Consider the following 23,241-nt stretch of genomic DNA (forward strand, 5'->3'; position numbering starts at 1 on the left):
TTCCTTCTACCCAACCACTCCCCCACTCAGCTATCCCCCTATCCAAGAATCACACGCTGGGCACTCTTGTGAACATATGGGAGACATAGCAGTGAAGCAAACAAGACTCCTATCTTCAAGGCATTAATATTCTAGCAAAGAAGACAGATAAATAACAAATCAAGCCAACAATGAATGGCATTTCAGGTAGTGACAGGTGCACTGGGGAAAAATAAAGCACAAGAAGAGCACAGAAAATGACTGCATAAGGTCTAGGAACTATTTGAGATATGGTGGTAGGGGGTGGCCTCCCGAAGAAGCAAAGCAGCAGCATTTCATTATTAATGGCCAGAAGTATGACCGGTATTTACTAAAATGGCACATCCTTCTCCCATTCGACTTAATAGCTGCCAGCAGAGCACCGTGGTGAAGCACTTTGAAAATTAATAGTTTGGTGCCAATATTAATTCTAAAGAGATTTCTTCCTTTAGTCAAAGAATAAGAGAATGCAGCATTTGATGTACAAAGAGATTTTTCCCACTTCTCGTATCTGGTAAGGCAAAACAAAAGTTAGAGAATGAATAGATTCTGAATTAGAATATGTGCTTTACTGAGTGAACAAAGATAAAATGAAGGGATCATTCTTTTTTCTATTTCATGAGGCAGTTTCGTAGGCATTCCTCTCATAATACAAGCAAACTGTAAAGTGATAAAAATACATTTTTAGGCTGGCAGTGCTCATTAAATTATATAATGAATAAAAATGTGCTCTAAAAAGCAAAAAGCACTATATGAACATTAAGGAAGCGTTATTACTATTATTAGCCAACTCACCTGAAGATGAAGGAAGCTGATCATAGTCCTGTGATGATCTGTTGGATTTGATATTTTCACCTGGTAATCTCCTAGCAGGAGGCAAAGGAATTTGGCCACTTGCTGGATCAAAAAAGGGATCTTAAAAGTAAAGATAATTTTCAAATTAAAATGGTTATCTTTACCAAGTGGCTGGAAAAAAAATTCTAGAAATTATAAAGAGCAAAGGTTTTGAAAATATTAGAATAAGAATTAAATAACTGATATTCACCATCTTCTAATCCTATTTTCTAATTTATTCATTACTTGCTCAAATATGCTCTTCCCATTTATTTCTAGACAATACAAAGTACTAATTATATATTTTTCAGATCTTAATTATAAAATTCTTAGTGATAAAAGCTGCTTTGAATTCTTATTTTCTGTCCCATTCTATCCTGTATAATGAGTAGAAACTGTTGCAAAGTAGGGGTGCCTGGGTGGCTCAGCCAGATAAATGTCTGCCTTCAGCTCAGGTCATGATCCTGGGGTCCTGGGATGGAGCCCTGAGTCGGGCTCCCTGCTCATCTGCTTCTTCCTCTGCCCTTCCTCCTGTTCTTGCTCTCCCTTTCTCTCTCTCAAATAAATAATAATCTTAAAAAAAAAAAAAAACTTGCACAGTAAAAAAAAAAAAAAAGTTTTGAATTTTGCCTGTAAGAATCATTATCAAATCAGTTAATCTCTAAGTGTTAGGCATAATCTGTAAAATGTACCTGACATTTGGGATTTGTGAGGTTTAAATGAATCCTGTATAATCTCCTGTATATATAAAGTGCCTTTTAAATTACTACTATGTTGGGCATCCTATGCTAAAAGTCATTTTTAACTGGGTCACTGAAGAGTAGATTCAATTGTTAAAAATTGTGCTATTAGCAACATTAAGCTTTGCATATACAGTAAAAAGTGATTTTTTAACCACCTTGCTAATCAGAGTGTGGGCATCTGCAATAGTGCAAATTATAAATTATACACAAATTAATTATTTTGCTACTTTTAATGATGTTTATTAACTGGAACTGAAGGCAGAAAAATAAATTTTGTCAGTGGTACCATATTAAATTGTAAGGACCATAAATCTAACTGGTTTAAAATTAGTAGTATATGGATTTAAATCCATAGAACTGGTTTCATTTCTGAGTAGATACACATTACCTCTGTAATGTCTGGTTCACTGGTAATTTACTTAGCTACCACTTCTATCACTGGGTCCTCTGTTTTCTTCTCTCATATTACTTTCTTTTATGTCTGCCAGTATCTCCAGAGGTATGGTAAGTTCCTCTGAGGGAATGGGTCTTATGTTACTCATCATGTTTGAATTATATCCCCTAACACACAGTACCAAGCACCCTGCTTGCTAAGTAGCCTAAATGTCATAAATTATTTGCTTTTAACTACCAAAATAAACCCAGACCAATTTATATTTTTCGTAAATTCAAAATCAGTGAAATTTGAATTGCTAGCATAAGATTTAGATTGTAAATATTGAGGATCCAATTATATTTCATTGTTTTAACATCCCTTGAAGTTTGTCATTAAGAATACGTAAGAATTTGATTAAGAAAATGAACACATACTTATACTAATTTTTAACTAGATAGTGTAAGTCAAGAGTTGAGGTCTTTATTATTTTCCCCATTTTGAGTACAATAATTATCCCTGCTTTGCTAGAGACTTTTTGACCTAAGTAAGGTTACTTATCTTGCTTTCATTAAATTCAAGATTAAAATTAGTGTTAGATTTTGCACTTTTGATATTTGAAGAGTCCATGGTTCAGCCTCATTAATTTTGCTGAAACATTTTCAAAAGCAATGAGAAGATAAACCCCATGCAACAAATGTTAATCTTTTGATTTGGAAGAGTAAAGTATTTAGAACTAGGTATGGTGATTTCTGCCCAAGTTTAGAAACTTCCCAAAGGTTTAGAATTGAATATTCAATAAAATTTACCTTCCGTTATTGTGCATTTTAAACATCGCTGATATAACATTAGGTCTGGGAAAGATTGCCTGTTACAGTACATACACTTTAAAAAAATTTCTTGGGGGTAATTTAAAGGTTTGTCAAATATACTTATGCTGTACTAATCGTGCATTTAAGACTAAACATTAGATCCTGGATATACTGCAGGGTCATAAATAGACTACAAATTATAGAGTTGTAGGATATTGCTCCATTAAACTATTTCACTTTAAAAGTCACTAGGTACACTAAAAATATTACCATAAGTAGCAAAAATACTTAGTTCAGTTCTGACTCACTATCATATGTGTCTTCCTTCATGCTAAGTTTGCTACTGATCAGGGATAGGGCATACTGGGCTTCTAGAGCAAGTTGTAAAGTTGAAAGTATTCATGCTTCAATGGGAAAAGATATACAACCCAATTACTACAGACAGTACAATAACCACCAACTGTCTCCTGATAAAGAAAATTTGAAAAGCAATAAAGTGTTTAAAAATAAGTTCTTCAAAAACTAATTAAAGTAAAATTTTATATCCACAGTTAGAATTAAAACATACAAATTGAAAATACCATAGCCAATGTACCATTTATATAGTAATAAATGTTCAAGAAATGAGTGAATAAACACGATGGGATTAATCTATTCTAAAAAGCAAAGTACTATTGCCTGTGATTTACAGTATGGTAATGCTAAATTGAAATTTTAATACTTAGTTTAGAGATTATAAAAATCTAAGGAAAGACTGGGAGAAAAGGTTTGCTCACTATAAAAGAAGTGGGAAAATATTCATTGAAATTATGCTGTGTAAGAAGGAAACCTATCAAATGGTTATTTCTAGGAGGTGGCATTATGGAACGTTTTTCTTAATTCATTTTTTTTTTTTTAATCTGAAACACTTCCAAATATTTACTCAAGTGTAGAAAAAGAGGCAAATAAAATTGTTCAGTTAAAACAGTGGCATATTTCTTGCGGGGCTGTCCAAAAACCATCTGGAAGATTTATCTGTTATCCTCCACATTTTAAAAGAATATCAATGCAGGATCTAATTGTTAGAAAGGTCTGAAGAGCTATTTAGGTGAAATGAAATTCCCCCCCCCCCTCTGTGGCCCTCACTCTTTAACTCACATTCATAAAATCCCTACTAGGTAGTGGTCAGGCCACTGATTAAATCCTCCAGTGTTAGAGATCTCATCACCCCTCTGATTCAATCATTCTTTAAAAAAAATGTTTAAGAATTCTCAATTAAGGAAATTACAATGACATTTTCATTTTTTAAAAAAGATTTTATCTATTTATTTGACAGAGAGAGACACAGTGAGAGAAGGAACACAAGCAGGGGGAGTGGGAGAGGGAGAAACAGACTCCCCAGTGAGCAGGGAGCCCGATGCGGGGCTGGATCCCAGGACCCGGGGATCATGACCCGAGCCGAAGGCAGATGCTCAACAACTGAGCCACCAGGTGCCCCGACGTTTTCATTCTTAATCATTCTTCTCACTGGTCTGCCTTCGGAGGAAACACTGAGGAAATCTAGCCCTTTTTTCACATATACTGTAACTAGAAACAACCCCAGTATATATACCCAAGGTCGACTCGCTCATTAAACGTTGCAGGTCCTTTAATTTGCTGTGGTTTCTGCAGTCAGGTATAAATTACCGTGAGCACCCTGGCTGCCTTCCGCCAGGAATACCCCAACTTAGTATTTCCCTCAAAATTGAGCATGCCTCACAGTCCCCCAGAAGGCTTGTGGAAACACAGATTGCCAGGCCCTACTCCCAGAGTTTCTGATTTGGTAAGTTGTCTGTGGAGCCTAAGAACTGTAATCTTATGTAAGTCCCCTGGTCACACTGATGGAGCTGGTCTGCAGACCCCAATGTGAGAACCCACCACTGCACTAGCCCGTCAGTCCTTCAACATCTCATCACACTGGACTCTGTGACAGCTAGCACTGGACCTCACCTCTCACCTCCTCGGGTCTGAACTGAGTGCCACCCTCAAATGGCAGGAGCTCCCATGGTAGCCACATGGTGACAGGGTTTCATAAAGGTCATAGTTAAGAGAACCGCCTAAATCCTCTTCAATAACTCTTGCTAATGACCTAAATATTCTATTTTACTTTGACATTGCACTTCTGGATGCAACTGGAAAACATTCATTTAACTGTAATGAAGTCAAATTTTTTGGCTTTTCAAGTTGAATTGTGACTTTAAGATTGGATAAGGACTTCAAAAGAGATTCCAGGTCAGAAAAATAGTGAAAGCAAGGTTCAGTGAGGGCTGCCAGATGTGTTGTGTATTTTGTGCACTGCACAAAGACATGCAGTTATGGGAATGAGCAGACTGTACTACAGCCTTGGCTTTGTTCCTGCAGCACTGGTGCCGGCACAAGGGGGAAGGACGGGGGCTGCTTTCAACCCACCAGCACAAAAGAAGGGCCTTTTTGTAATCTGAACAAAAGCACGTATGTGCTAGCAAAGTATAAAGCTTTTTTTGAAGATTCTTCAGGTTTTGTTAAGACAGGACTAGCCCATCCGGAATAGATGCTCACGCACAGCAGTGGGCATGACTATTTGCCGAAAGAAATCTCGCATGAAGGCTGAAAACAGAAACCAGATCAAAGAAGCATCAGAGCTGCACCCCTGCTTTGCTTCCCTCCACATCCTGCAGGAGTCCTAAGGCTCCTTTGCAGAAACGCAAGACCTTGCAGTTTGGAAACTGTCGCTTCACAAAAGTCAGTGGGCTTATAAGGCTGGAAAGGTGAACCTGACTCAAGTGTGCAGGGCACTGAATGCTAGGAATAAAGAAGGAGGTTTGATCAGGTGTTTAACACAACACCATGAGGAAATCTAATCTTTTTTTTTTTTAAGTCATCTATCCTTTGTCTTCAATTAGGGATAATGATTTCATTAAGGAAACCAAATCTCAATCATGCCCAGTAAAGGTTTACCATTACACTAGGCTAAAATCTTCCCGATCGAACCACAGTGACAGCAACAACAGTACAATGCTCATGCAGTCTGCTTTAAGACAGCGATCCCCTCTATTTCCCTTTTATGGGTCTACAACTAGGGAGTCAAACTTTCATCATTTATAGAGGGTTCTTTAATGAAGTTCACTGAAATAAGAGTGCAGAAAGGTCACACATCTACTTTAGATACATAATGTATTAAATCATTTGCAAAATGGTACTTAAATGCTTGTTTATGAGTCAGAAGAAACCATGTTCTATTATTATGTAAGGATTAAAATAGTTCTTTTAAAAAGGAGGAACTCAAAAAAAAAAAGAAAAGGAGGAACTCTGACATATGTGGTTTAAGGAGATTAAGAGAGTACCATCTTCCAGGTATACAATAAATCACGGAGACTCAAAGTACAGCACAGGGAATAGTCAATAATACTATAACAACACTGTCTCGTGACAGGTGACTACGCTTTTTGTGTGCTACACTGAGGAGCATATAGGAATTACTGAATCAATGTTGTAAACCTGAAACAATATAACATTGTACGTTAGTTATGCTTTAATAAAAAATAAATAGAATTGATTAAAAGCAGCTGTCTCAGTGGAGCTCATATAGGATCTGGCAACAGACTAGAAATTTGTCACATTAATGATATGAAAGGCTGGAAGAGGAAAAGAAATTACTATTTCTTTTCTTAGAAGTATTTATTATCAAGGGATGTCAACACTATTGAGAATGGAATTAGACTACCTGCATGTATAAAAGAAGGTCAAGAGACGGTCAACAGGTTCCAATGATACGCCCTGGCCCCATACTAGCCTCACACCATAGGTTAAGGATGACTATTGCTGAGCTGCCTGACAGCCAAGCAACATCAAAACAAGCAAACCTATATATGAAATAAAAAGAGTTTTTACAACTTTTGTTTTATCTAATGGTGCATTTTCATTTTGTAATTTTTTTAGTAATATCGACAGTATTTTTATGAAGTTTTTTTAAGTAAAGCACAATGAAAAATAAAATCTGATAACTAAAACATTTTACAATTAACTCTTTTGATTAAAAACAGGTAAAGCTGTGTATTTGTGTAAAATGTTCTCTTCCAACTCCCAGAAAACTTGACTTAATTTTAAAAGAAGGCACTACATTGGCTTTTATTTAATGGGGCTTACACCACATAAATAAAAGGTGACAGGGACCTTGAAGGAATCTGACCAGAGACTATCCAGAAGTTAGCCTTAGGAAAGGTTAACTAAAGTTTAGAGTGACTTTTTTTTTTTTAATGTTAAAGTCCATGTATAAAAAAACAGATTTGAATAACTGAATAAGTGAAAAAGATAGCAAATGTTATTCATGTTTATGATCTAAGAATAAATAGGAGCCTAACAGTTTTTTGGGTTTTTTTTTTAAGATTCTATTTATTTACTTGAGAGAGAGAGAGAGAGAGAGAGAGAGAGCGCGCGAGCATGAGAGGGGAGGGTCAGAGGGAGAAGCAGGCTTCCCGCTGAGCAGGGAGCCCAACGCGGGTCTCCATCCCTGGACTCAGGGATCATGACCCAAGCCGAAGGCAGACACTTAACCAACTAAGCCACCCAGGCACTCCTAGAAGCCTAATAGTTATCCATGCTTTCTGCTTGGATTAGAAGGGGTATGACCCTCGCTCTTTGATTGGTAGTATCCAGTGAATTCACAGACCCCAGGAGGGGAGGGAGCCATCTCACAAAGCAGGTGATACAGAGGACAATTCAATTATTTACTGATGAAAAACTAAATTCAAAATTATTTCTTAAAAAATGAATCTTTTAGAAACTGAAGTTACCTATTCCAAGTTATAGGTATATAATTTGTGTGTCTCATCCATAAATCTTCTAATCTCAAATCTTCTAAGTTATCAAACTGAGTGGAAAAAAAAAATCTAGGAAAATGAATACTAATGGTAAATGATAATGGCGAAGATTCCCAAGTTTTCACCGAGACACCAAGGCAGCCCAAGGTCAAACTGAGCACTTATTAAAAACTTTCAGATTTATCTAATATAAAAATGTAAGTTAATTCTTAGAAAAATTTTACCCTCTGTTCATCCAAACCAAATTGAGAAAAAGGTTTCCAAACACGGATCAGTCTCACCAACGTGAAAGATCAGAACAGTTAATAGCAGCGGATTCAATGTAACTGATTATTTTTTCCTGACAGTTCTAATGGAGCGGATGGTTTATTATAAGCCTCTTTGTTTTTATTCCTACTCCTCACTTGAAAGGCAACAAAACAAAACAAAACAAACAACGTATGTAGTAATTTTTCCTTGAAAAAGAATACTTTGAATAGATATATTGAGATATTAAGGAATAACAATGGTAACAATAAAATACAGATTCCTCAGAAAAACTTATCTACTGATGTTGTAATAATGCAATTTAACAAAACATTATCTTTTTGAATACAATTATGACCCGAAGCCATAGCTAGTAAACTTAAAACTATTAGGAAAAAAATACTACACTCCGAATCGGGAGCGTCTAAATTCTCTCCTCATCACTACTCTCCCAAGCCCTTTTGGGTCTCAGGGATGCCTTCTGTGGCATAAGGATGTTATCTGGATTGGACGAGCTCTATAGCACCTAGGATTCCTAGCGCTTCTGACATTTTTGTAATCCCAGGACCCCGGGATCATGACCTGAGCCAAAGGCAGACGCTTAACGACTGAGCCACCCAGGCGCCCCTGTAATCCTTTGCATTAAATCAACCAACTGACAAGCAAACCTACCCAACTGCTGTTTTTTTCTACCTGGATTTTTCTGCTAGGGAGTTAGAAACCAGTAAATTACTGATGTTTATTTGACAGTACGATCTTAGAAATGTTCTTGCTTTAAGTGAAAAGTTTTCTTTGGCTTTTCCCTCTTACCTGAAGGAAGAAGGAAAAGGTCCTGTCCTGAGGATGGCCGGCTGCTGGAGCCGAGAGGTTTGGAGTGTTCGGTGAGGCTATGCCTTGCAGGAGGTGGGGGAGGTGGGAGCGATGGGGGGAGGGCGTCAAAAGCATCTTCACCTGCATTTAAAGAAAGGTCAATATCAACAGCAGAACTTCATTAATGAAAACACAGCAGCATCAGGCCAAAGTAATGATTGATTTTCTCTTGCTGCTCATAAAGAACTTCACCTGCAGGGTTTATCCCACAGTTTACCAACTTTGAGAACAAAAGCTGCTTTCTGGGAGTGTCTGAAGAGAAACACAGGCATACAAACACACATGTACATGTGCCAACCTTTCAAACACCCAGGCCTTTCTGGTAAAAAGCAGCACTGCAGGTTATGAAAGAGCTTACTATCTACCTGTAACCTTTATAATATTAAGACACGAAGTTTGAACTAAAAATTATTATAGGTCGTACCATCAAAACAGAACTTTTTATTTAACAATAAGAGTTCATAGCCTCTTATTAGAAAATCACACTGTGCACAAAAAATTTAATGTCACAGAACAGATTATCTTTTAAAGTTTATTCTTCTGGGTTTTAATTCATTTAAACTAATGTTCCATATATTTCATTGTCAAAATACAGAAAATGTACCTATAGTAGAGAAATGTATTTTTCGATTTATCAGATATCGCTAAAGAGGAACAGTTAAATATAGAACTCTCTTCTGTGGTCCCCAAACTACTTATATTTGCATATTTCCCAGCTTTAGTAACTACAGAATATTGCAGTATGCTTTTATGTCTACTTATTTTTCCCTTGTCACATCTTACTATTCTACTCATATTTTCCCTTATCTCAATTCTTTAAAACAATAAAATTGCAATGTATATATTTTTGTAAGTAATCTCAAATACTCTGTGAATAAAACAGGGTATAAGCAAACACCTACATATTCCCATAATAAAAATTCATATATTTAAATTTATTGACTTAAGCCAAAGGTATATTAAAAAAATAGTTTTATCATTCATCCAACTTGCCTTACAAAACATATTCAAAGTATTTTCTCTAATGATAATAAGTCTTTTTCTAACTTAAAACATTTGGAGGTGTGGCAGAGGGGAGGAAAGAGAGCTTTGCTATCCTGCCAACCTTAGGCTATCTGCTACATTCATTATCTTAATTCATCCAAATCCTTTTTTCAGCCCCTCAATGTCAGGCACCATGCTAGGCACATGGGTAATGTGAAGATCAAAATCACAAGGTCCTGATGCAAGGAGCTTAGATTCCACAAGAAGATCTAAGAAAAACTCACAAAGAGGTATGATTCACAGGTGAGAGTCCCTCAGATCTCACAGAGAGAGCTCCACATTGTAAGGGGGACAGGAAAAGTAGAAAGCGGTATTCAGCAAGGTGTTATCAAAAACAGAAAGGCCTGGGATATCAGAGGCTCAAAAACATTTATTCATTAAATGCAAGGATGGTGTCTTCTAGACAGAGGGAATAGTATAAATAGTATAAATAAAGCATGAGATGTACATGAAGGGCTGGAGGAAGGTTGAGTTACAAAGACAGGCTGGAGCACTGATCTGCATTGTCTGATATGGTAGTCACCATCCATATACAGCTGTTTAGTTGAAATTAAAATTCAGTTCCATCCACAGTCGTGCAGGTGAATATATAGATTCTTTACATCACCACATAAAGTTCTACTGAACAATGCTGATCTAGGTCATGAAGACGTGGGTAACAGGTCAAAAACCAGCACATAGGAAGAAGTGGGAGGGAGAAAAAAAACTGTAGGTAAAGAAGTTAGCAGGTGCCTGTAACTGATGAAGTGAGAATGAAGCACTGAGCTACGGAAAGAGCAGGAGCAAAAGACACTGCAATTATATAACTAGATACACGGGTTGACGGTGTCTGGGAAAAACTCAAAAGGGTCATTTCACAGTTCTTGGTGCATAATAATTGATTCAGAGAAGCTTATAGATGGACCTTCATCATACATTACTTTATGTTATGGTTACTTGTTATTGTGAAGCCTTAAGGTATGTGGAGATTCTACTTGTCTTCCTCTAAAAATAGGTGAGAAACTTCTAGAATTAATAAACACAGATACCAGCACCAGCCAACTTTAACATACATACATGTGTACCTTCACGCATGTACACACACACATTAGTGTACTTTACATTAAAATTCGAACCAAAGAGACTGAGATTCTTTGGATGTGTAATTGCAGTGATTATAAGACAGAATCTATTTCTCAGTTCTCTAACAATAACATATATAATTTTCCATAATGTAATTAGCTAAGTAAGGGGAACTGGGCCATGTTATGCTGAAAGAAAGAGTAAGTACACATTCATTAAGAATTGTATTTAAAGAAAATCTCAGATGAACATTTCAAATCTACTAGAACACAAGGGCTCAGGGGAAGGAAGAATGCGCTCTCACAGGTTTTTTAGACTGCATTTAATACGTAAAGAGATGACTTGATAAAATGCAGACTGATGGCCAGCCCTGTACACCATTGCTTCAATCATATACGTGGAATAGTGGTTGCATGAACTTGAGAGCCACCACTACCTAGAGAATCCATTCTAATTCAGACAAATTCATAACCTTGTAAGTCTGTGTTACATTGAACTCTGAAGTCTGATAATTCAGATAGATATTAACTGAAAGAAGAGGCAGGGTGGCTTGTTTGAAAATTGTTTTAAAGGTTTCAACCTAATGGAGGGATGAGAAGATCATAATCAGAGGGCGTCCTGTTGAGTGAAGAACCATGCTTTGGATTGTCCCGAGTTGGAGGCCTGGCAGGTGGTAATGGCACTGGATCAGAGGCTGAATCAAAAACATCTCCTAGAGGATAACACAAAATCTTAATGTATTTTCAGTACAACAATGGCATGGAATTTTGCCTTTAAATTCTGACCATTAAGATCTAGAACACAAAGAGAATATGTTTTATACATACCCTTTAAATATATGCCTAATTCAGGGATGTTTGATTTCTTCATCTCTGAAGATGTACCATGTGTTCCATTTAATATACAATGACCATTATCACAAGACCTAAAGCAGAGATCAAAGGACAAAAATCGTTAAGAAAAACTACTTTCCATTTAAAAGTAATTTGGAGGGTGAGATGAACTAGCAACCCTGCTGATACGCCAAGCTTGAAAACAAATATAATTTCCTTTTCTGGAAAAGGTATAAGAAATATAATCTAGATATTTTTATTCAACTATTTTTACAAAGAAGAAGTAAATATCTCATGGAGACAAATAATCTTTTTTTAAAGTGAAATCAAGAGTTACAAAGGCCACAAAAATTTTTGATAAGCTAAACACATCTGTGAAAATTAACATATTTGGATGAGTTCAATAATACCTTGTCAAGTTTTTGAAGAAAAACATGTAGTAAGGCAAAAATAAATATGTAATAGTCCCAATGACTTTATTATTTGCTGATGGTATTTAACATATTTTTATTTCTGTAATTTAAGCTTTCCTTATAATAAACTAGAGCCCATCAAAGAAGAATTATTAAATGTTCCAAAATTTCATTAAAATTCTGATGGGCATATTTGAAGACATAGGGTCTGTGTTAGAATTTCACTACCACTATGACCAAAACTCTCGCACTTCTAGCGGCTTGTAGACAAATGACTTTGGCAAAGGCCTTGGGTACATGACAAATATTTTAATTTGGGTGTCTGTAAAGGATAATACTTACTAAAAAAGTCTTCTTGTTGTTTGTATTAATACACTGGAATCATACCATGACCACAATGGACAAAACCGGGCCATGGGAATATAGTAGGAAGTGAAAGTACAGAGCATATTTTGTCTTTATAGCTGTGTAACAATGAACTCTCTGCTCACCAAGTTATTCTGTTCACAAAAAGCTACAGGAAACAGAGTTTGTATTCTCCTTTTCTCTGATTTACTCTGAATTCTTGGGGCAAAGTAAAAGTACATACATAATGGACGAGACAGTGGATACTTAAATAGTTACTGCAAGAGTGCTTCATCTGAAATTCATTCCCATTCTCTCTGGTGGCCACATCTGTTTCAGGTGCCAGAGATGGTTCATTTTAAAATAGTTATCATGTATTGAATTTTCATAATAATGATGGATTTTTACTGAAACTGAATTGAATTATTCATCTACTGTTTGACTTTTTCCACATATTGACAATTTATTTCTTCTGATGTTCCAAAGGGGGAAAAGGAAGTTTTTAAGCTTAAAGAGCTTAAAGAGTGCTCTGTGGAGGACATAAGAAGTTACTTCATCCATTGGCTTTCGAGAACAAATTAGATAAAAAATTCACTCCAATTAAGGTTAGAGATTATCAACATTTATTACTTCTCTATAACAATAGAAAGATGGTAATGGTGGTCATTATTTTCAGGATTTGGGAGGCCTGCCACCAAAAATCTCATCCAATATGATCTGACAATTAAAATTTAAAGCATTTAAATTATACCTCTCACTTCTTCAGCAATGAAAAAAATGAAATCCCAAGGAAACCAAAAAAGCTCATCTTATTTCAGTCTTTAAAAATTACTCTACATTTGTCAGAGTCAAAAGGACTAAAAATTGTGACAATTTGTGTTCGATGTGAAGGAATAACTTTTTTCTAATAAGAGTAGTAGACATTTGGCTCTTCTGATATGAGAAATTGCCTCTCAGTAATTTATCTTCTCCATGATACTGTTTTATCAACAAATGCCTTAAACACCACTGATTAGCATGAAATGCTTTGGTTCTTGTTTTGAAATATGAAGCCCTAGACTGCAGGATGTTAGTAATCCAGGTTAAGAATTCTCCAGAGTGTTGATAATTCTAACCAGGATCACTCATGTAGGCAGCTCTCTGGTTCAAATGAGGATTTGCTCCTTTTTTCCAAGTATTGCATTTTCACCTCCATGTGATACTCAAAGGCACTAAAACATTTTTTAGATTTTTCATCCGAAAAAAAGGAAACATTCCACTCATAAAATGCTTTCCACTGATTGACTTGACCTTGAAAAGGAAATGGCACATGAAGGAAAGATGACAGAGATGGCTGAAGCGTTTGGCAGTTCTATCCTCAACCAAGAGCTGCTGGAAGGCAGGAAGTCTGGGCCACCAGCAGAGTCGAGCCCTATGCTGTGTGCTGAGCATCGCTCCAGGGATTCCGTCTCACAAAGGCAATGAGCTCACAAAGTAAGTTTTAAAACCAAGATTTGACTTACTGAGTACCTTGTGTAAGTCAAATGAGAAAAAAGAAAAATATTTGAGATTACAGATTACTATGTCAATTATGTAAGTGCAGAATCATCTTTCTACTTAAAAACACACTAATATTTCAATACACGCCACCCATTTTTAGTAACTTATACACCTCAGTGGAGCTGCCACTTCAAAGACCACGGGAGTCTCCATCATAAGGAGAACAAACAACTGACAAGAAGAAAAAAAAAGACACTATCCCTCACAACCTTATTCGAGCTAAGGAAAAGTAAAATAGTTCCTGACTAAAAAAAATACAGCTAAGGGAAATACTTTTAGTTAGTTTTTTTTTTGTTGTTGTTGTTTTTACTTCTTCAAGATATGATGGATAGAAGTAGGTAGCATATCAAGAAGGGAAATGAATATATATTATACTAGTCTTTACATCATGAAAAAAAATTCTAAGGAAGGCTGGGTAATAGTTTTGGGGCAGTGATTTTTCTTCATGAGATATGTGCTTAGAACTGATAATATGCACTGAAAATAGCGTATTGAAAATTCATGAATTAATCACAATACATAATGTACAGCATTATTAGACTATAATTTGTTTTGTGGGGGGGAGGGGCAACAAAATGTTCCATTAGATTTACTAGTTGATTAATTTAGTTAAATGACTTCCTGATTAATGTGAAATCTCCATCTTTTAGTTTTCTCTGAAAATAATGCAGAAAATAGTATATAGGAAGAGGTTGTTTTGACCAAGAAATCAAGGATTTTTAATTAAATACATGTAATTCAGTTGCTTAAAAAAAACCACAATGATAATGCTTGTGCAGATGTGAGGTGATAAAAAGCGGCCTGTATGCTTACCTAAGAGGTTTTACATTATGGCAATGAGATGGTTGTGAATTCAGGGAAACAGGATGGGATGAAGGAATCTTGTATTCATCATCATCTTCCTCTACTGGGTCTCTGGTTTTCTCTGAAAGGGAATTTGCTAACGGGCCAGTACACCTACCGGAGAGGGAAGAAAATCCAGTCTAGTTTCAGCATAACAATTCAGAACAGGCAAGTCGGATGTGATATATTCAAATCAAAGGAGCTACTTTGTCACTTGTGTTCATTTTTCAATTACAGGGTAACATCAGAAGGGCTGTTCTTATACTAAATACAGATGAAAAGGATTTTCAATCTTTTGTTAAGAGTCTATTGATGAAATAAAAGAATTTTCATACTTATAATTTTAAATGGCACAGTAAGAAAAACTAGTATCCTGTCAAATTAAATAAAAAGGTCTTGAAGTTAAAAGAGAATGTATAAAATTATCCAAACCAAAGCTATTAAAATATTAACATTTTGTTCCCTGGGTACATTAAAATGGGTAAATTAAGATAATAAATATATACGCTTGGTAGTTTTATATATTAATGAAGTCTTTATAGAAAGGTCAAACTTTCTGTCTTTTGTGAATATTACCTATAGCTGAAAAAAAAATCCAGTTCAATTAAATTAATTCCTTCTCCTGTGGAGTTCAAGTACAATTCAAATTGTTAATTTTTTTTCCCCAACAACTACTAAGAACTAAAAATGACTGGAACAATTAGGAGTAGATAATACGAGAGCTTATTAAGTCTTTGAGGTACAGTACATTATTTTCATGGCTTCAATTCCCTGGCTAAATAAAAAAGAATGAAAATGAGTACAACAACCATCTAATATCACAATAAATTTTCAAGCATTTTACTTGTCCATGAGAGTAAATAAACAAAATAAAACAAAGCCAAACAAGGAAACAAAACCTACTGTTTTTCACAGTTGTCGCTAATGGAGTTTAATCTAATCCTTGCTTATGCAAGTGAAAAATATCAAAGTAGAAACACACGCAGCTACCCTAACTTTTTGGCATCGAACCAATTTGCAAGACATTGTTGGTGTATATAAACCCAAAGCTTTTGTTAATCATGGTGAAACCTCTGTTTCATTAACAGTTTTTTTTTTTTTTTTTTTTTTTTTTAATTCCTGTGACTGCAATTTTGAAGCACCTTCTGTAGAGGGAGCAAGAATCCTTTGATACATGTGCCATCAAGCCTGAAATAACTTTTTCATTTAGATTTCTTCTCACTAGTTAGAACGAGAAAAAATTTAAGGGCTTTTCTTTGTGCCCATTACAAGAAGACATTGTGAAAAACGTAAAAGTTTAAGTTTCAACTATGTATTTGAATGCTTAGAAAGTTCAAAGATTAAAGAAAAATCCCTTCTAAGACTTTTCAAAAGCATATTTTTACCTGTCTTTGAGGACTTTTTCAATACTGATTTTTGAATTCTTGTTTGTTTGAACAATCTCCAAATTCAGATGACAGTTTATAGTGAGATGAAAGCACAGTGACACAGTGACAAAAAATCCACGGCCCAGAGCCAAAGCTAATGACCTGATTAATAACCTACGGGTTACACCTCCTATGGTGTAACCTTAGAAGAGGTATGTATATTCCAAAGGAAGGCTGGGGAGTACATGGACTGCAAAATGGTGATCTTGATGGGTGTTAGAGTAGGGAATTCAAACATGACCATGGACATCGATTTACCTAACTCAAGGACCAAAATGGGTTCTATCAGCAAATGAAAGAATATACATCCTTTCTATATCCTAATATACTTTCATTCATAATGAATCCTTTTTTTCCTATGCAATTCAAGCATATCTTGTATAAAAGAAAAAGACTTGTTAACCAAATGTTCAACAACATCAATGTTAGAAATCTACCATCTGCCTGTTGAGGGTTATTTCCAAAGATTTAAGAGTTTCCAAAGAAGCACTGCATATTGAGACAAGAATGGATAGTTTTTGAAATCACATCTGTTATGGCTGATTCTATATTTTCTCTTCAGTGATAAAGAATTTCATCTGGGTAATTCCCCCCCCCCACTCTTTTGCTTTGCTGCAAATCAACATATGGAATATTTCTGAAGAAAATGAAAAGTAAAGCCCACCTAAGATTTTATGTAATAATAAAGGCTTACTGCTAAAATTTACTAATCATGGATTATTAGCTTAAGTGGATTTTAGTGGATTATATCTAGAAGTGAAAAATGCCTTAAGTGGCATTTCTATCTAAATCCAAAAAAAGTGCTTAAGTATCCCATTTATTACCATTTTAATAAGTTCGAAAAAGTCGGATACTATTTTTCTTCTTTGTGTTTTTAATACAAACTTCTTATATCAGTATAATATTCTACTTAGATAAGCCAGTTTATAAGAATATCATTCCAGTGCATTTTTAAAAAATTTTTAAAAGATTTATTTATTTTACAGAGAAAGAATGCATGGCGGGGGAGGGACAGAGCGAGAGGGAGAGAGAAACTTTAGCAGATTCCATGCTCAGCAGGGAGCATGATGCTGGGCTGATCTCACAATGCTGAGATCATGACCTGAGCCGAAACTGGGAGTCAGATGCTTAACCAGCGGTGCCACACAGGTACCCCTCGTTCCAGTACATTTTATTCAGCATTACATAACTTTTTATATCAAATTATTCTTATCCAGTACTGAAGGGAAAAATAAAAGCAGTTTCTATCCTAAAAACAGGAATGTACTGTCTGGACTTTGGGTGATTATGTGTCAATATAGGTCCAGCTGTTTTAACAAATGTACCATGATGGTGGTGATGTTGATGATGGAAAGGGGAGGCATGTGGGTGGGGGGCTTAGTATAAGGGAAACCACTGTACCTTCTCCTCAATTTTGCTGTGACTCTAAAAAAACTAAAGTCTCTAATTACTCTAAACTTCTCTAAAAAATAAAGTTTTTTAAAAAGAGAAGGCACAAATAAGATAAAGAAGTTGTATATAAAATACTGAAAGAGAAATCTCAATTCATGTAAATAATTACACTATTTGTACTTATATGTGGAATTTTTTTTTCTCCTCACAGACTAATTCAAAAAGTAGGTTCAGTTTTACTCACCACTAAATAAGTGGTAAAAGAATTAGTTTCATAATTTTCCTTAACTATCATGTGTGTTTACTTTTGGCAGTGGAGAAAATACCTAACTTACGGGACACAAGAAAATTTTCAGTCATTGATTTGGCTTCTGAGAAATGTTTGGGGTATCAGAAGAACAAAGCAGAGCAAATTGTATTTGGCTGGTTCCAAGTTAAAGCTGCCAAGTAACCCATCTCACCATTTACACCCATTACTTCATTCCCTTTATATTATCATCCTACACTCACGGAGCGCTCTGCACTGTGACTGTCATTCTGGAGTTAATACTCGGGTAATGCACAAGGACACATCCTCTCAAAGATGCATGGCCATTCTCTCCCCAACCTGCACCTCTTGTTAAATTCACTGTGTTAGTTATCTGAGCCTTCAGTGAGAAATACATCCATTTTCTGCAAGTGCACACTTGAAACAAACCAATAATATATTTTCCAACGCTGTTCTTAGTGATTTTTACATTTCAAAACAAACTCACAGATATACTCCTCTATAGCATTTTATATTCTTGGTGTGAGAGGCACATAATCAGAGGGGTGACCTGCATATCCCACTGGCTTTATTTATGTAACTTATAACTCAAACACCACCATTTGCTGTGTACTTTTCTTTCCTTCAATTGAGTAATTCTTGATAACTCAGTCCATCAACTTTTCCAGAAAAAAAGGCAGAGTAGAAATATCCACTTTCATTGTCTATCTATGAACCTCTTGTGACATTGCCCGACAAAACAATTTTCTTTCAACTTTAATTTGTTCGATTATAGGTATTTAGTATATGTTCCTTCACTGACACTGTGTTTTCTATATATTCATCTATGTCTGTCATCTATTTCTGTCCTGAATTGCAAAATGCTTAAGGATAGACCCTGAGTCAACAAAGGCCTGGCATGGTGTGTGTCTGGGGGAGCACTCACAGCTTTTAGATAAAAATGAGTGGTTATCAGAGGAATAGATGACCAAGCTGTTAAGGGGAAAAGAACAATCATTTTTAGTATTCTTTTGTAATCTATAAAGGCCTTTTAAAAAATTATCTCACTCGTTTTCCACGTGTAAGAATGTTTAATCATATCTGAAGGCAAGGTTTTAAAAAATATCTTTTCTTAAAACTGAATCTTCAGAACCTGCTGTATACACTAGTCCATAATTCTTGTATTAATTATCACAATCCTAACAGGGAAAATACTTAACTCACAGAAATCATAGCCCTGGGAAGTGGTGACACAAAATAAAGCTGTATTTGAAATGATTGCACATATGCCAAAAATAAGTAATTTCCCCAGTATATCAGAGTGAGTTTTATAATACATACTGATTTTGAGGGTTCTTTCATGATATCGAGAAAAGCTGGTGTGGCATATCATTATGTTTAACATGCGCTTTCCTATAAACTTTAATTGTAAGCATTTCACGAACTTGTATATAAATTGGAGAAACAAATTTTAAGTTACATTTTTAAGTTAACTTACTCAGAACCAGTGTCCATCTCTAAAATTTTTAGGGGGTCTGCTTTAGAAATCAAGAAGATAGATACTGAGGAAACACATACTTTTCTTGAGAATCTAATTTTTCAATATATGTTGGACATTAAAGACTTCACGATGATATTTAAAGTGGTATTATTTGTAATCACCCCAAACTGGAAATAACCCAAATGTCCCTCAGTGGAGGGATGGATAACAAAGCCACAGTACATTTTAAAATGGAATACTTACTCTGGAGCAATAAAAAGGAACAAACTATGGATACACTTGATAACATGGATGAATCTCAAATGCATTACACTAAGTAGAAAGAAGCCAGACTCAAAGGACTATGTACCACATGACTCTATTTATATGACCTTCTGGAAAAGGCAACACTATATGGACATAAATCAGATTGGTAATTTCCAGGGGTTTGGGGTGAGGGGAGACATTGACATTTTCTGGAGTGATGGAACTGTCCTGTAACTTGATTGTGGTGGTGAGTACATGGCTATGTGTTAGAACTCACAAAGCTGGATTTTACTGTACATAAATTATGCTTTAACCAGGGAAAATTTCATTTTAAAAATTAAAAATTCATTTTAACTCATTTTAGATATTGTAGATAAGCATCTTTCACAAATATGCTGAATATTCTTAGTGGCCTTCAAATAACTTTGAGAAGTCAATGAAATCTTAACAGAAACTAAGAAATGCTTGAATGTTGTGGAATATGCAAAGATGCCCTTGCTTAATATGAAAATAAAATCTCATTCTAACCCTACACATTTCTATCAATGGATCGATATGTTCATGGAGAAATGGAGAATATATGATAGATTATGCCTCTGTGGGACCAAAAAGAGACAGTATAAGGAATATATTTTACATTGTATATTTAAGTAGCATCCAAAGGCTCACAGTTTTCTTTTCTTTCTTTTTTTTTTTTTTTTTTGAGAGAAAGAGAGAGAGAGAGAGAGAGAATGTGTGAATCAGGGGAGGGATAGAGGGAGAGGAAAAGAGTCTCAAGCAGGCTCCACACTCAGCACAGGGCCCGATGCGGGGGCACCGAAATCATGACCTGAGCTGAAATCAAGTTGGACACTCAACCAACTGAGCCACCCAGGGAACCCTAATGGCTCACATTTCTAAGGCTACCTATTTTTTTGTGATCATAAATGAGTTCTTTTTGTAAATTATAAGTAACAGGTTTGTCAGACCACTAGGACTAATGTTCTATCAGTTCTCATCATAGCTTTTAGAGAAAATCAAAGATTAGTGGAATTAACGGCACTCCCCCCGCCATCCAGGTTATAGCCATCCACCAAATGTTGTTTTCCCATAAAAGATGAGAAGGCACTGCAATTCTATGTGAATTTAGAAATTATAATACTATGATAAAAGGGAGAAAAATAATATTCATCTTTATTTTATACACTCTCCACACATTATTGCTTTCTTTGTTGAGACTGGAATAAAATGATATACTTGCAACCCTCAACTGTTTTCATCAATGTCTCAACAGAAGATTCACTAGAAAACCTATGTTAGGGTGGTCAAACTGCTTTGCAGGCGATTTGAACAAAACTTTATTTTCCCGAATAATCTTACTGATTTATAAATTAAGTCTGAGTTTCAAATACTAAGTTTTACCAGTAGGTAAAAATCAAATGCACAAGCATTCTACATGATACAAGAGAAGAATGCCACAGCGATCATAGTGAACAATTTGAAAAGAAGGACCCTTGGGACGCCTGGGTGGCTCAGTCGGTTGAGCGTCTGCCTTTGGCTCAGGTCATGATCCCGGGGTCCTGGGATCGAGCCCTGCCTCAGGCTCCCTGCTCTTTGGGGAGTCTGCTTCTTGCTCTCCCTCTGCCCTCCCCCTGCTTGTGCGTGCGTGCTCTTACTCTCTTTCTCTCTCAAATAAGTAAATAAAACCTTTTGTTTTTTTAAAATAAAATCTTAAAAAAAAAAGGAAAAGAAGGATCCTCTCCACCATGCCCTATATATCATGTCAATTGTTATTTATAGGAGACTGTTATCTTTGGTAATAATGCACTTTTCCATTTACCCAAGGTAAAACAAACAAACAAAAATAGTGCAATATTTTGGCAAGTCTTAAAAAGATTTTAAGGTACTACTAGAGGAAAGCTGTTTGGAAACTAATAAAAGAGCAACCATATTCATTTGCTAGGATTAAGAAAACAGAGTAGCTCTTAATTACAGCTTTATCTTCCACTAAAAAGTTTTCTACCATCTTTTCTTATATTTAAATCAGTAACACTAATTTCTTATCACTGAGCATAGAAAGGATTCTAAAAACTGAAGTACATATTGCCTACACTGATCCTCAGGTGAACAATAACAGAACATGTTTTCCTGCTCTTTTGACACTAGGCACACGTAATGAAGCCTGGTACATACCATATACAAAATGAAAAATTCCCATCAAGCTCATTCCCTTTTAAGTGTTTTTAAATTACAGTGTGGTATTTATGGTATTAATGTCTCCTGTGGCTTAGTCCTTTTTTCTCTTCTTTCTCTGTCATCCACTTTCTAGTTAAAAACAAAGCAAAACAAAACAAACTTTCCCCTCTACCAGGAACTCTCCAAATCGTTTCATTCACACACTGATCTAACTTTATAGTTTTACACTCAGATTTATAGAGAGACCATTCTGGTGACTGTTTAAAGACAACCACAGTCAAGGGCGCCTGGGTGGCTCAGTCGTTAAGCGTCTGCCTTCGGCTCAGGTCATGATTCCAGGGTCCTGGGATCGAGCCCTGCATCAGGCTCCCTGCTCAGCGGGAAGCCTGCTTCTCCCTCTCCCACTCCCCCTGCTTGTGATCCTGCTCTTGCTGTCTCTCTCTCTGTCAAATAAATTAAAAAAAAAAAAAAAAAAAAGACAACCACAGTCACATGCATGTTCACATGCACAGAGGCTGATGTTCGGAAGCGTGGACCTCTCTGGTCACCCTCACTGGAGAGTGGCAGTTGTCGAGGCTACATTCACAAAGCTACATTTCTAGTTTATTTTCCCTAGCAATTTGGGATACAAATGAAGATTTTGGTAATAACCGATAATGTTTACTAAAATTTTACTCTACATAAGTGTTATAAATAAATTTTACCTAATTAACATTTCAGGGGTAAATGGCATAGTCTACTCCAAGGTAATACTTTAATATATAAGTTCCTATATTGTTAAAAATCTCACAGAGTTAACATTCATATGTCTAAGAGTATAACCAATCTATTAAACTTGAGCATTAAGTTTATTAGCTTTTGATAGCACCTACTGAAATATTCACCTGAATATAAGACAAATTTTAAGCTTAGATGGTATGTTCAACTGTTCCCTTAAAATGTCTATTTAGGTGTGTGTGTGTGTGTGTGTGTGTGTGTGTGTGTGTGTGTGTGTGATAAGCATCCCAAACTCAGCAGATCCCTAAGTCTCAGTTTTATACCTCTGTCCTGTTCCCGCATCTGTTCTTCTCCAGTCTCCCTCACTTTGGAAAATGGCACCAATGATTCACTCAGTTTCTTTAGCCAAAAACCTATGTAGGGGTTGTCACTGACTATCATACCTCACAGATGTCCAGTTTATTAACAGATACCATTGGATCAAAATATTCCCCAAAGCTGACCCAGTAACTATCACCATGACTCCAGTCAAAGCCCTGACCAGCTCTGATTGGTCTACCATATCAGACAAACACCACTCTCCATTGGTCTCCCTGCTTTTACTTCTGCTGTCCTAAAGACAATTTTCCACATTAACAGCCAGGGAAATTCTTTAAAAATGCAAACCAGTATCATGTCATAATGCTGATCAAAACTTTCCGAAACTAACCAAACCAAAATTCTTATTTTGGCTTTAAAGGAGGT

The 23,241-nt window shown here is 35.9% G+C and overlaps 1 protein-coding gene across 6 annotated transcripts in view; it reads right to left on the minus strand.

Annotated features, from left to right (window-relative positions):
• Window positions 1–23,241, minus strand: part of CBLB (Cbl proto-oncogene B) — a 220,016-nt gene that overhangs the window by 27,970 nt on the left and 168,805 nt on the right. For 3 of the 6 annotated variants that reach the window (XR_003611680.2, XR_003611679.2, XM_028119166.2), the window contains exons 14-18: window positions 14,763–14,906; window positions 11,647–11,744; window positions 11,400–11,531; window positions 8,654–8,794; window positions 814–933 (exon numbers count right to left, since the gene is read on the minus strand). Coding sequence is in view for 4 of the 6 variants with exons in the window: in XM_028119166.2 (XP_027974967.1) it covers window positions 814–933; window positions 8,654–8,794; window positions 11,400–11,531; window positions 11,647–11,744; window positions 14,763–14,906 (635 nt within the window). In the remaining 2 variants the exon portion in view is untranslated. The remainder of the gene's footprint in view (window positions 1–813; window positions 934–8,653; window positions 8,795–11,399; window positions 11,532–11,646; window positions 11,745–14,762; window positions 14,907–23,241) is intronic. The other 3 variants (XM_028119169.2, XM_028119168.2, XM_028119171.2) reach the window with 3 other exon arrangements.

Source organism: Eumetopias jubatus, unplaced genomic scaffold, assembly GCF_037043125.1.
Source record: "Eumetopias jubatus isolate StellerSeaLion01/CBP00866 unplaced genomic scaffold, mEumJub1_p1.0 scaffold_1, whole genome shotgun sequence".
Classification (NCBI taxonomy): domain Eukaryota; kingdom Metazoa; phylum Chordata; class Mammalia; order Carnivora; family Otariidae; genus Eumetopias; species Eumetopias jubatus.